The following is a 13,343-nucleotide window of genomic DNA, read 5'->3' as shown; positions in this document are numbered from 1 at the left end:
CTGTGCATGGGAACTGTGCATACAACTGTGCACAGGTTCTGTGTCCACATCTTGTCTAGGATATTTTCAACAAGTTGGCCCTAAAAATAAATACACATGTGCTCACTCTACCATCCCCCCTTTCCCTCAGTCCCCCAACACACACGCACACATGCATGCATACACACACACACCCTACAGCCCACAGCCCACAGCCAGAAGCAGAGTGAAAAGAAAGGTGAGCACAGCAGGAGGCCATGGCAAGGCCACAGCCAGGATGGGACCCACCTTTGCAGTGCTCGCAGCAGGCGCCTCTCTGCTTGATGGCCAGGGCACAGTCCCGCGGCAGCACTGGGCACTTCTCCCGCCGGCACGTCACTTCTTTGTTCTAGGCAAAAAGAGACAGGAGACATGGGAAATCCATATCAGAATCTCCAGAACACTGAGCCATGCTGAGTCTTCCACTTCCTATTTTGCCTTCAGCTTGCCTGGGAAATGTGATCCCAAATAGAAGCTCCCCCTCCTTGGAACAGAAATATCTGCCCAGGAACATAGGACTCTGGGAGAGCAGGGGACCTTTAGAGATGAAAGCAGATAAAATGCCCCTTTTTTAAACGCCAACTCTGCCCAGATAACCCAATGCTGAGGGACACACTTTCTCTAGTTCCATTCTATGGTTTCTTTTTAGTGTGCACTCCAGAAATAATATTTGTGTAAATTGTATTTTGTCTATCAGGCTACCTGCCCAGGACTGTATCATGAGAACAAAAATATTTTCTCATGGCCGGCCAATGATCTGTAACGGTAAGTACATTAAAATGCAGCAATCTAAAGTTCTAACTCAAATAACACAATGTTGAGTACTGAACTGGCTCCTTGAGAGAAAAACTAATATTTGAAATGCCAAGCAGAGACACAGCTGCCAGTATTTTATAGCCCTGGGACAGGTCTACTACATTAGCACTTAGCTAATGAACATGTGGCAAGCATTTGCATCCTTGGTTTTGTCACCAAAGGTTAGCTTTTAAGTCTCCTAGAGAAACAAAATAAAAATGTAACATATATGTTTGTCTCTATGCACAGCTGATGTGTATAATCCAAAGACTGTCACTGAACATTGCCACGAATGATCTTCGCTCAGGGCTTACTGTGTGCTAGCTCCTATGGCTTCAATACTTATTTAGATTCTATGAGATAAATATTATAATTTTCCCCATTTTACGAATGAAAAAACCACAGCTCAGAGTAGATAGCTGATGCATCCAATCTGCCACAGCTGCTCAGTGGAAAAGGTGGAATTCAGACTAAAATCATGAAGATATAGGCAGGCACACACTAGTAGAATCAGGTGGTGCTGCTACCAGCCTTAGCTAATGTGGGGGCTGTGGGAGAGGGCGTCTGACCAGCTCTGCCCCCTTGAAACCACCTAGATGCCTCTGTGATGTGTAGGAAACCCTACTTTGGCCCTGACAATATACAGAGGCTGAGGGAGCCACTCTTTTTTCTTCTTTCAGTTATGGACACAACTCTACCCAAATGATTATTCATGTTTAATCTTAGGAGCTCATGATGTCCAAGGCAGCAGACTATTGACTGCCATGAGAGACTCAATGAGAGGCTCCAGGAGTCAAAGGTGGCTGGCCACAGTGGGAGGCACCTGAGTCTGACCTGTGAAATACTGGAAGCCCAAGGTATTAAGGATTCTTCTTTTTCAGTTCTTCCTCCTTTCAGGCTCTAGTACAGCACAGAGGCCTTGAGCCAACACACCACCCCCAAGCATGCCCACTCACCCATTGTCAACACCACCACTATCTCCTTCACAAAGAACTTCCCCACCACCAGTAAAAGCTTCACCTATGACCACAGGTTCTTTCATCCTCCTTCTTCCCTTTGCGCTTCTGTTTGTTTCTACTGCTATCATCACATGACCTTCAATAAATGGAGTTACTTACTACTTACCACAAGGTGTGTGCTTGCAGTTCTTTCCTTATTGTTCACAAGAACTTGGAGTATTTTTTTAACCCATTCAACTGTTACATCTGGCAAGTCAACTAGGACATCACCAAACCTCAAGAGACTTTATCAAACACTGTAGATATAGCAGCCTCCGATTCCTCTACAGAACTGGGGAACGAGACAGTCTAGTCAGCAAGGAAGGTAACTCTCCACTCTGTCTGGAGATACTCTTTCTTTTTTGGGGCAAAAAAAAAATGGGTATCTGGGAGAGGCAGATTAATCACTGTATGCAAAAGAATATTTTACTGTGAAACAAAAGGCTTCTATCCTTATGGGGTATCTGGAGCTGATCAGGCTCCAGATTGTAGAGATGCTGAGCTTATGCAAAAGGATTAAATAAAGACAAAACGCACATGTGGTTTGAGAAGTCCAGGAAGGTCAGAACTCTCTTGGCACTAAGATAAAGACTTCTCTAGATTGTTCATATTTATAGGGTTTCAAACAAGTCAGGGGGATGTGAGAGAAAGTAAAGGAAAAACCTGAGGCAAAGGTGGGAAACTGAGCAGGACATTGAGAAGAAAGAACAAAGACGTTTCCTGCAGTAAAAGAACTGTCTTATCTCTAAGGTTGACAGTTATTACCCTAGAATAAGGAGTGAGAGCCTGTGTTTGCAGCTGCCTCAGCTGTGGTGTTACCTTGCTGTCAGACTACGGTGGTTATCAACCTAAATGTAATACAGTCCAGTCCCCAATAACGGTGGATGGGAGGAACCCTGGCAATCAGTTAGGCTTATATTCCACTGTTGATCCACACAATGTGGAAAGTCCATCATAGAAGCCATGATACATACTTCAGCAGAGACAAGCATAAACTGAGAAAAGCAGAAAAAAGAACCTGATAGACAAATGTTTTGGAGTAAGTTGTTCACAACAGAGGACCAGGAGACACAGATCTGTCCCTCTGATCTGTTGCTTTTCTCTGCAAATTACTCGGTAACTTGCCCTAAACTTGAGTACTTCCTTGTTTAGCATCAAGAGTGTTTGTGTTTCAGTGTGGGTCATGTTCTGGTCTGGAGGGCTTCTTTTCCACAGGTTTTGGTTATTTTCCTTCTCCTTTTCTGATCCCCTTTCTGACTCAGGCTTTCAGCTATCAGTGTTCCATTTGTTTAGGTGTTGGTTTCACATAAACACAAAGAACAGGGTTAAGTGGTGCAGTATCTTCCTGCATGGGAAGAGAAGAGTTGGTCTGTTTAAACCTCTCACCACCCACTGCTTTTGCATGCACCAGCTGGTAGCAGACGGTGACTGACAATGGCCTTGTGGGTAGAACCATACTGGCTGGCTCATTTCCTTTGGGTCTTAAAACCATGCCTAAAGCTGCTGCTTTCTAGGGTAGTTTGCTGGTATTGGTTTGCTGTCCTTTTTACTCAGTTTTACTTTCATTATGATAACTGTAGCTTGAAGTTTGTGCTACAGCTTGAAAGAACATAGAGACTGACTTTTTGAGGCCTACTGTCAATTTATATGCTTTGTGACTTGATCTAGTGATTTGAATTTTCTCTAGGGATAGGTCTTATTCCGATGGACCAAGGTGCATCCAGCCAGTAAGACATCCCAGTTGTAGGATCTTCAGAAGATGAGTTGTATATATGGGAGAAATTCAGTGGGTCCAACCGAAGTAGCACTGATGCTCACTTAAGACTAACGACATTGAGTGCCCAGGAATCTAGTCTTATCAGGTTCAACCCCTGGGCGGAGAAACCTAGATCCTAATTTTTATGACTCCTATCTATAACTTCATCTATTCATAATGAGTCCCTACTCAGATGGGTTCTTAACTACTGGGGTAAGCTCCACACTAAGACCCTTCAAAGAGATCATCTTACATTCCTTTGTTAACAAAATGTCTTTGTATTCCCTTGGGGAAAATGAGACAAGGCCCCTCCTTGACAGCCTGCAATACAGTGCTGTATTTCATTTATATCTTTACCATAAGGAAAGAAACAAATGCTCAGAGGTGCCGTATACCCAAGCATTTATGGGCCTTTGCAAGAGGCCTCATCTGTCCCCTGGAAGTCTTCATCTCTTAGGAGCTGATGTTGTTGGACTCCCTCTGTCTGCTCCTCTTTTCCACAGAATACCTCCTCAGCAACCTGCTCAGTTATGACTTTCAGAAGATAAAGGCCATCTGCCCCACAATGCATGTGGGTTATTTACCACAGTGCTCCAGATTTGGGGAACTTGTCTAAGTCCATCACTGCTCTACTTCTTTGAGGAGTAGCAGGCACTAATGGAACAGTTAGTTCCAATAGTGCTAGCACCTTTTTCAGTTTTGGGTATTCAGCAATGCAAACAAATACTTGATAGATTTTCTGAGGATCTTAAAAGTTTGCTGACACCTTCTGTATCCTAACAATGGCTTTTATTCTGACCTGGCAAGATATACAATTCATCCTTGTACAGCAGTAGAAAGAAAAGAATTAGAAAGGTTGCAAAGCAGGCTAATGAGGAAGTCCTTGCAGGCTTATTCTTTAATAACCAGTCAGCTGCTACATTACTTGGGTTCCAAGAAGGGCCCACATGAGATTATAATGGGGTAGAAAAGCTAAATGAAAATTATGTATCAAGGCCATTTTAGCTGGTATGTGACAAAGGATACCCAAAGCTGTGAATTATGATAAGCTCAGGTCTGTTAGTCATGGCTCCAATGAAAATTCAGCTGCTTTTCAGCTTCGGCTTGAAGAAATCCTTCATAAATACACTAATTTAGAGTTTGAGGCCAGAAAAGGTCAGATTTTGTCAGTATTTTAAAAAGACAGTATTTTATCAGTCAGTCAGCTCCAGATATTTGGAAAAAGCTCCAAAACTCTAAGTGGGCCCATAAACCAAAATAAACCAATAGGTCAATGAAGCTTATTCAGTGTTCAATAACCATGAAAACTTAAGAGGGAAAAGGAGAACTGAATGAGGAAAGAAGGCAAGCTAAAGCCATGCTTGGCTGGTTTGATAAGGCTCACAACAAAGCCCACAGCTCTAGAGGAATCCAAGGTAATCCACAGAGTGCTGGGAGCAAGTCAGGGTGCTTCAAGGGCAAGTGACCAGGGCAGCAAAGAAAGGAATGCCTTGGAAACCAGCCAGCTCTAGTTGGACCTGGCAGAACATGGGGGAAGATTCTTGACATTGGAAGAGAGAATGTCATCATTCCCAGAGAAGGATATGGTCATCCTTCACTGTGGTGGCCTGGAAAGAAGGTGCAGACAAAGGGTGCAGATGGTGTCCGAGGCAGCCTGCAAGGCCTCTGCAGAAGTGCATCATAGTGATTTCATAGGAGCCTTGGGTATCTTTAGCTGTGGTGAGTAAACAGGTGACATTCACTGTGATACTGGGGTGACTTATTCCCTTTTAGTTTCTTATTGGGGTGAGCTTTTATCTCATTCTAAAGATGTGGTAGACCCTGAAGGCATTAACCAGACAGTTTTTTTCATCCCTACTCTGAATTGCCCTTAGACAGATTTCCTTCCCCAAGCTCTCTTTATGGTGATACCAGAATATCCCATACAAATAACTGCAAGAGATATACTACTCCTCCTACTCAGGGCCACTCTGTTACTCAAATCTCTGGCAACCTGTATCCTAGTCTCTAAGGACCCAGCCAGCCTGACCACATGGAGCCCAATGTCTCTTTTGAAAGCAGATCCTTATGCATGGTGTGACAGCACCCCAGGGAGGACTGTCAAGGCCACTCCAGTAGTCATTCAGATAAACAGCCCTAATCTATATCCTCACAGATAGTATTTCCTTAAGAAAGAAGCTAGACTAGGGTTAAAGCCCATTATTTATAAGTTTCTGGCTTCGGGGTTACTGGTACCATGCCAGTCCCTGTGAAATATGCCCATTTTATCAGTAATCAAGCCACTGGGAGAATATCATCTAGTATAAGATCTCAGAGCCATCAGTGGGGCAGTGGTAGCTATTTATCCATTAGCAGTAGATCCCAGGAGACACTAAAATAAGTAAGATGTCACAAAAACTGGCTGGCAACACTTCCAAGACCCATGAGAAATTATTTAAGCGATGGATGTCCTTGCAAAATATCTGAGGTTGGGGGTCTCTGAAATCCAGACCAGCATCCTTGACCAGTGGTCCCAACTTCTCAGTTGGCACTGGAAGATCCTTGATTCTAAGCAAATAATTTAATATAAGCCATGGCAAAAGCACACTCACTGAGAAAAGACTAGAGCACTGAGAATCCAGCCCAGCCAGCCAGCAGGATGGCACACCTCCTCCTGCCTCTCAGCCTGCTCTCTGCCCTGTCTGTGACTCTCCAGGCCTGGCCTGCAGCATCAGCTTGCTTACAAAGGTGCCCATCTGCATTGCGCCTAGGCTGACCTCATACATCAGCACCACATGAAGCCTGGAGGACACCCTCAGTGAAGAATAAAAGGGGCACGGGGAGACAAAAGGTAAGAAATCAACATGCCCATCAGCAAGATCCATCAGGATGCAAGCCAAACCACAGCCCCAGTCACTCACTGTGGGCCAAGTTCAAACCCGATTCTGTGCTACCGCACACTGTTCCCAAGACCGTCACCAGGTGGCAGCACAGAGCACACTGGGCATAGGAATTGTGGCTGAGCCTGGCACAGCCTGGCCGCAGTTTTCAGTCTATCCAGGATGCCAGGACCTCTCTCCCATGAGGGCAGGACAAGGGGACAGAAGGCACCAAGCACCGCTGCCCAGTGTCCCTGTGCGACTTCCTTCACCAAGGGGAAAAAACAAAAACAAAATAAAACAAAACAAAACCAGGTTTAGAGGCTTTTGTCAACCTTTTCCATCAATGACTTAAAATAATTTTTTCCAATATTCTTCTGGAAGTGATGCTATTGTACACTATGGAAAGCACTGACTGATTCATTTGTGTAAGAAAATAATAATAAAAATCTGGAGACAAAGATACACCAGCTATCTGATGAGGGAGATGTCCTTGATAGAGGCTGTGTTCTCAGATAATGACATGGTGTCAGGAATCCCTTGAAATAGAATAACGGTGAAGGCACCCAGTGCCCCACTTGCTGACCCTCCATGTGGCAGCTTTTCTAGCAAGGAGGCCAGCCCATCCATCCCTGTCCCTGGAAAATGGCTTCACTGTCCTTGAAGGCACCCAGTGCCCCACTTGCTGACCCGCCATGTGGCAGCTTTTCTAGCAAGGAGGCCAGCCCACTCATCCCTGTCCCTGCAAAATGGCTTCACTGTCCTTGCATCCCTGTCCCCTCTAAAATGTCTGCCCACAGGGCATATAATAATCATCTGACAAACAAGTAGGCTCAGAGAGCCATGAGAACTTGTGATGTTCTTTCTGCCCAAATTAACAGCATTCAGTTTGTCACTGAAGCCAGGGGCCAGGTAGCATCACCAGAGGACACATGTCCCTCTGTCATTTCTCCGCTGTAGTCTTCCTTGGGAAGAAAGCTGGTAAAATCTCTTGTCTTTCGAACCTCCCACCCAAATGCAACTATCCACAGTGGTGTGGCCACATTCACCCTAAGGGCTATACCCTTTGGTACTGAAGGTACTGAAGACTTGGCCCTCGAACACCTTTACACTCACACTGTCAGAAAGAGAGGCAGGCCAGAAGACTCCAACTTCAGAGTCCCTCAAGTTCTCTGGGCTCAAGACATCCACACTAGTGGTTTACATAAACCGTGTAACTTCCAGCACCCAGGGAGAGTATGGAACAACATCATGCTGTCAAGGCTGGGGAGCATGCACAGGACACGCTGAGTCTTTGTCACACACTTAATGTCACAGAACTTCCCCGAAGCACAAACATACTAGTAGAGTTCAAGTGGAGCCTCAAGATGGCTGAGAGGAGTCTGAGGAATACAGTCTTTTCCCAAAGGGGAACCTAATCCAGGCCAGCCTGTGGATCCTCACTACAATTTCCAGCCTCCGCATGCATGAAGTTAAAGTTTCCTTAAAGTTCCCAACCCAATTCCAGCCCTGAGGAGCCAATGACAATGCTATGATAAAACACGGGTCTGCATTTCTCCCAGGCAATATGACACCACCTCTCCCAAACAGAAGCGGAATACTTGGTGTTTACACAGCAGCTTCTAAAGAGCTCTGCAGATGTTGTTTCATTAATCCTTATAGTTTCCTAAGATCTGCAGACAGAAGAATGGTGCACAGTGAACTAAGTGTCTCAGGTCCCCCAAAGAACCAGTAAGCAGTAAAGTGGGGACAGGACAGGTACCCAGGCCTAGGATAAGAACCAACCAGGAAGGTAAGAGGCTATGGCCCAGCATTAACATGTGTAGGTGGCTCACATTAAAATTCTGTGAGCTCCAACATGACTGCTGAGATTTTAGGAAGAGATCAGCATGTAGTTGAGTGGGTATGGTAATTTTTTTTGTAGAGATGGGCTACCTGGTTAGACAGGTGAGGTCACAGCTAGGTTGCACACCCTGGAGGAAGGGGTGGGCAGAGCCTTGGGCAAGTAGACCTGGTTTCAAGCCCTGAAGGTTCCCGAAAGCAGGAAGTAGGCAAAACTTCAAGAAAGCACCAAGCACAGGGGTGCACACCTGTAATCCCAGCTATTTGCAAGGCAGAGGCAATAGGATCACAAGTTCTAGGCTAGCTATGGAAACTTACTGAAACTGTTTCAAAATAAAAACTAGAAACAACTGGGGACCTGGGGATCTATCTCAGTGAGGGACAATGCCACGGTTCAATCCCAGTACCAACAAAAATAGATGAAAAAAGAAGTGTGTTTGGGCAGCACCCAAAGACCCAAGGGGGCAGGCTCTGCTGCTGCCAGGAGTTCTGATCCCTGGAAATAAGGAAGTGGTTTCCTTCTGGAACCCTTGGTCAGGGGATCCCTCACCAGCAAGCAAGAACATTTAGTAGGCGCTAGTGCAAGCTTGCACCCGCTGCAGCCTGTCTCCTTTACACAAAATCTACTCTAGGTCTCCAGAAATAACATTGAAGTGGATGGGGACAGCCCTTCGAAGGCCCTCTGGGTGCCAATGGCAGTATTACGTTTTATTGGTGACTTATTATTTTATTTAAGCTTTTGCTCCTTTCTTCTTCATTACTGGTGATACAATTAGCTTCCCCATAACTCTTACAAAGAAAGAACCAGAAGAAAAAAAATTAAGGGCTATTATCCTGCCATAAAGTCAAAGTGTAAAGCATAAGGCTCTGGCTCATCTCTCAGATCAGCAGCACTTGAAAAAAATGGGCAGAAAAAACTAACAAAGCCATTTCTAAGGTACAGAAAGTGAAGCTGGAAGAGAAAAGAACCCAGACTTCTCAGCATTTCTCAAGATTTCTCTCTTCCTTGGCAGCTCTGTGGGTGAGTAAGAGCTGTCAGCCTTGGCCATCACTACTCTCCTCTGTTTGTAGCCTAAAGTTCCTCACCAGATCTGGCTGCACCAACAACCTGCTCCACTGATTTCGCAAACTTCTTTTGTGGCCAAAGCCCCAAACAGAATGGATCCAACTTTCATCTAACAGTGAATGGAATACAATTGCTCCGGCAAGAAGATGCTGACTAGTTCTTTCATAGTGGCTGACATTTCTCAAAATCTGTTATGTGCCAGACTGCACTGTGTAGGTCCATACAACAGCCCAGGGAAATCACTGATTTGTATCTCTCCCATCTTATAGGTAAGGAAACTGAAGCCCAGGAGGTGTCATGCCCCCCACACAGGCTCACCCTTACACGGAGATTCAAACCCATGACCCTGTGAGTCCAAGTCTATAATTTAGTGCTGCAACATGCAACATGGCTTAGAGGCTGAGATGAGCCATCTCTCTCTGCAGCTAGGAAATTAAAGATTTGCCTTTGTTAAGTGCTCCATATTTTCACACCTTTGTAAACTTGAATGCCTTAAGGTTTCAATTTTATTACCCAAAATAGTTTTTAGGAAAGACAGCTTAAGTCCTTGATTTAAATTAGCCCCTCAGAGCACCAGGTCATTTGCAAGACAGATCAAAACCTCAGATCCACCAATTCCTCCCACATCTTCAGTCTGCATAGGAGGGGGTACCATCGTGGGAGCCTGACAGCATCCCACAGCCATAATTGTGGTGACTCTGTTAAAATGCCTCGTAAAAACATCATGCGATTCACTGCACTACATCTGGGAGTGTTATTCATTTATTCTTTGCCCCTCCCGTCTGGCTCTGTGAGCCTTTACCCCAGAGACCCAGACCCTGGCAAGCACAGCCTCCTCCTGCCCTGGCGAACAGTGCAAACTCGGGAACAAAGCTGCCCTTGAAGGCCGACCATTTAAAAGACTTTAAGAAGCCCATTGGGGCCCCCGACTATTTTGCAACAAGCAATATCCCTTGAAGAAATTCACTTCTCTGCACCACAAAACAGAAGGCAATTAAAGTAAAAGGCAGGGGGTGGAGGCAAAAAGGTAAGGTGCCCTGCTGCTCTGTCTGGCCAGAATCCAGTCTTGTAGTACCTTGCCCTCCACAAAGACGACGTGCTGATGATATATGGCCCTCATAAATCACCAGTGACAGTGTTCTCCTGACATTGCGCCTTGAAAACACGACACACACCAGCAGACACAACACGGGATAATAAGGGGGACATTTTACGTGAAAGTTACTAACATTTCAATTTTTTAAACAAGCCTCAGTTTGTTGGAGGGATTGCTTGGGGCTCTAACTCCATTTAAGGGTTTAGGTCTGATAGAATTTGTTTCTCTTGACCTTTGAGGGAACTTGCAGAACAAAGAAACTTAGGCAGTTAGAATGCCCCTGATATAAAACAGTACAGTGTCACATAGATCCTCATTCTGTTTAATCATATTTTGAAACAGAACCAAAACATTAGAGATGGCAGAGCACAAAAGAAATCACCACCAAATAAAAATAGTAGCCCAAAGAAAAGTAGCAAGGCCTGTTTTGTATTACACCATACATGGCACAGGCAAAGAGTCTGCTGGTGACACCTCATTCACAGACCTGCAAGGTGTAGGGTGGGAAGCAGACGTGGAGGAGCATTCCAGTAAGAAGAGCAGCTATCTCCTCTGTGGCTAAAGCTGGCCCTCTCTCCATGTGCTGATATGTACAGAGCTGGCTGAGGCTTTTCTTTATCCCTTCAACAAGCTTTAAGCAATGTTAATCAGTCTGAATGGGTACTGATGTTTAATCTTTGAAGCAAGGCAAGAGGGTCAGGATTCGCTACTCCTGTAGCTCCCAGAAAACACGTGAGCCAGGTGGGAAGTAAGCCAGGCTCCTGTCACTGTCATCCTGTCCTGTTGGCGGGGATGAGCCTCAAAATAAGAAGCTATGACTTCCTGGAGCATAAAAGATTATACATCAAAGCTGAAACACTGACCTCAAAATATTAGATACTACCTGGAATTGTGTTATGCAGACTTGTCTTTCTGCATATGCTTCTCTCTGCATATTACAAAGGTGCTTCAGGCCTCCTACAGCACTCAAATAATTCCTGCTATTCTCAGAGTCACTCATCCTCCAGGCCCTCCTTTCCTCATGAATCAATAAAACCTGGGTTTGGTCCTGGGTTGAGGTCTTTGTTCCAGTTCACCATCATCCTAGCTGAACTTAGGAACCCCTTGGCTCCCTACAACTATAAATATGCCTTAGGGTCTTTATTATTGTCATGGGTTGCAATGAAAGTGGTAGGCTGGCATGAACTTGCTTGTATTCCAATCACTTTTCCTTGAGATTATATACATAAACTTTCTGGACTGTGATGAGAACCAGAAAGGACTCTCTATAAGTAGCCACTGACTTAGTCACCATGGGATCACAGATGCTACCATGCCACACACTTGGCTACTGAGAGACCAAGGATGCAAGATCCTGTTCTGTCAGCAGACAGGAGACAGGTACACTGGAAGGGCAGAAATGATGTTGGCATCTTTGTTTCACCAAAATGCTGAAGTCTCCCCTTTTTGCCTACTCACCCAAAGGGGAATACAACAGCTGGGATTTGGGATGGAGTTGAGGCTGGAGAAAACTCCAGAACTCCTGATTTTGCATTAGCCCCCCAGGATGAGGAAAGGCAGCCTGCAGAGGGATGGGGCTCAGTGCACAGCCTGTCTTCACACCTGGTCGCTCTACAGCCTGAGTGCCTTGTGGCGTGGGCAACAGGAGCCAGCTCCTCCCCTGCCCACAGCACAACAGAGAGGGTGATGAAATCCTAGGAATATTTCTATGTCTTTCTGGTGAGTTCGTTCTGAACTAATGAGAAGATGATAGACAATATTTGGGGTTCCAGTTCCAACTACCAGCAGTATCTACAGCTCAGAGACACTGGCCAGACTTCCAGTCTCTGGGGACAGCACAGAGGCTGCTACCCTGAGGAGAAGGGGAGTGAGGGGTGGGGGTGGGGTAGAAAGAATTGTAAAATCAGAACAGCTCCACAGGAACGCTAGCAAGGTGACTTTGAAGAAGATGAGTGCTGGAGATTATCTTGAGGGCCCCTTTCTGACTCAACACAGTATAAGAAGTGGATGCTCTGTTATAAAAAGGCTGAGAAGTCAATGAACTTTTAATTCTGCACATAAGCAGTTCTCTGGCAAAGAACAGCAAGTGTGAGCAAAACATGGAAACCAAATGACTTAGATCTTGCTGGCAACTGATGGTGGCAAAACCACTTCCTGGCCCCAGCCCTGGAGGCTGTCCTCTTGTCATAAGCACTGTATCTGCCCAAGATCACACATCCACCATCTGCAACCCCCAGCATCCTCAGTTGTCCCTGCTCCCTGAGGTCAACAAGAAGCCACAGAGCAGATGAAATACAAAGATTTTCAAGGCTACCCCAATGAAGTTCACACGCACAGGTAATCAGAGCTGACAGCCTGGGAAACAGAAAGGGGTGAGGAGTGGCTCACAGCCCATCTGCCATTTTGACAAATCAACTCTCTGGTCATCAGTGAGAGACTTCTGAATACAGCTGCACAGCTGACTCCAACCACCAGCAACCACCAAGCCTCTCAAAGGCCCCCCTACACAGAGGCCCAGTGGGCTTTGCCTTGAGGCTGAAGTCCTACTACAGCATAATGAATGCACTGGGAAGCCCCAGGTGCTGGATAGATCTCTCCTCCCAGGCTACCTGCAGCTTGCTACCAACTGCAGAGGTGTCCAGCCATCCCAGGAACATCACACAGGCACGCCAGGGACAGGGGCTCTCCAGCTACCTAGAAGAACACAGAACTGAAAACTCCAGCCTCCATTAGGCTCTGCATTTGGCAATCTGCACTGGCATGACTGACTCGTCCCTCAGGGCCATCAGCTGCCTGCTGTCATCACCAAACTTTCCCAAGGGCCACACACAGAGCTCAGGAAGAGCTAGAGAGCTGCGGATTTATGCTCAGGCTTAATCTACTATTTTCCATTTTCAAACTCAGTAAACCACCA

General features: G+C 45.7%; 1 protein-coding gene across 5 annotated transcripts in view; it reads right to left on the bottom strand.

The window, feature by feature from the left end:
* Nucleotides 1–13,343, bottom strand: part of LOC134472453 (BMP-binding endothelial regulator protein-like) — a 262,792-nt gene that overhangs the window by 231,903 nt on the left and 17,546 nt on the right. For all 5 annotated transcript variants that reach the window (XM_063233856.1, XM_063233857.1, XM_063233854.1 and 2 more), the window contains one exon: nt 268–367. In XM_063233856.1, coding sequence (XP_063089926.1) covers nt 268–367 — 100 coding nt within the window. The remainder of the gene's footprint in view (nt 1–267; nt 368–13,343) is intronic.

The sequence above is a fragment of the Cavia porcellus genome, unplaced genomic scaffold, assembly GCF_034190915.1.
Source record: "Cavia porcellus strain 051 isolate PalLab524CR breed Dunkin Hartley unplaced genomic scaffold, mCavPor4.1 scaffold_23, whole genome shotgun sequence".
NCBI classification, from domain to species: Eukaryota; Metazoa; Chordata; class Mammalia; order Rodentia; family Caviidae; genus Cavia; species Cavia porcellus.
Note: the sequence above shows the minus strand (reverse complement) of the source record. Positions and strands in the feature narration are given on the sequence as shown.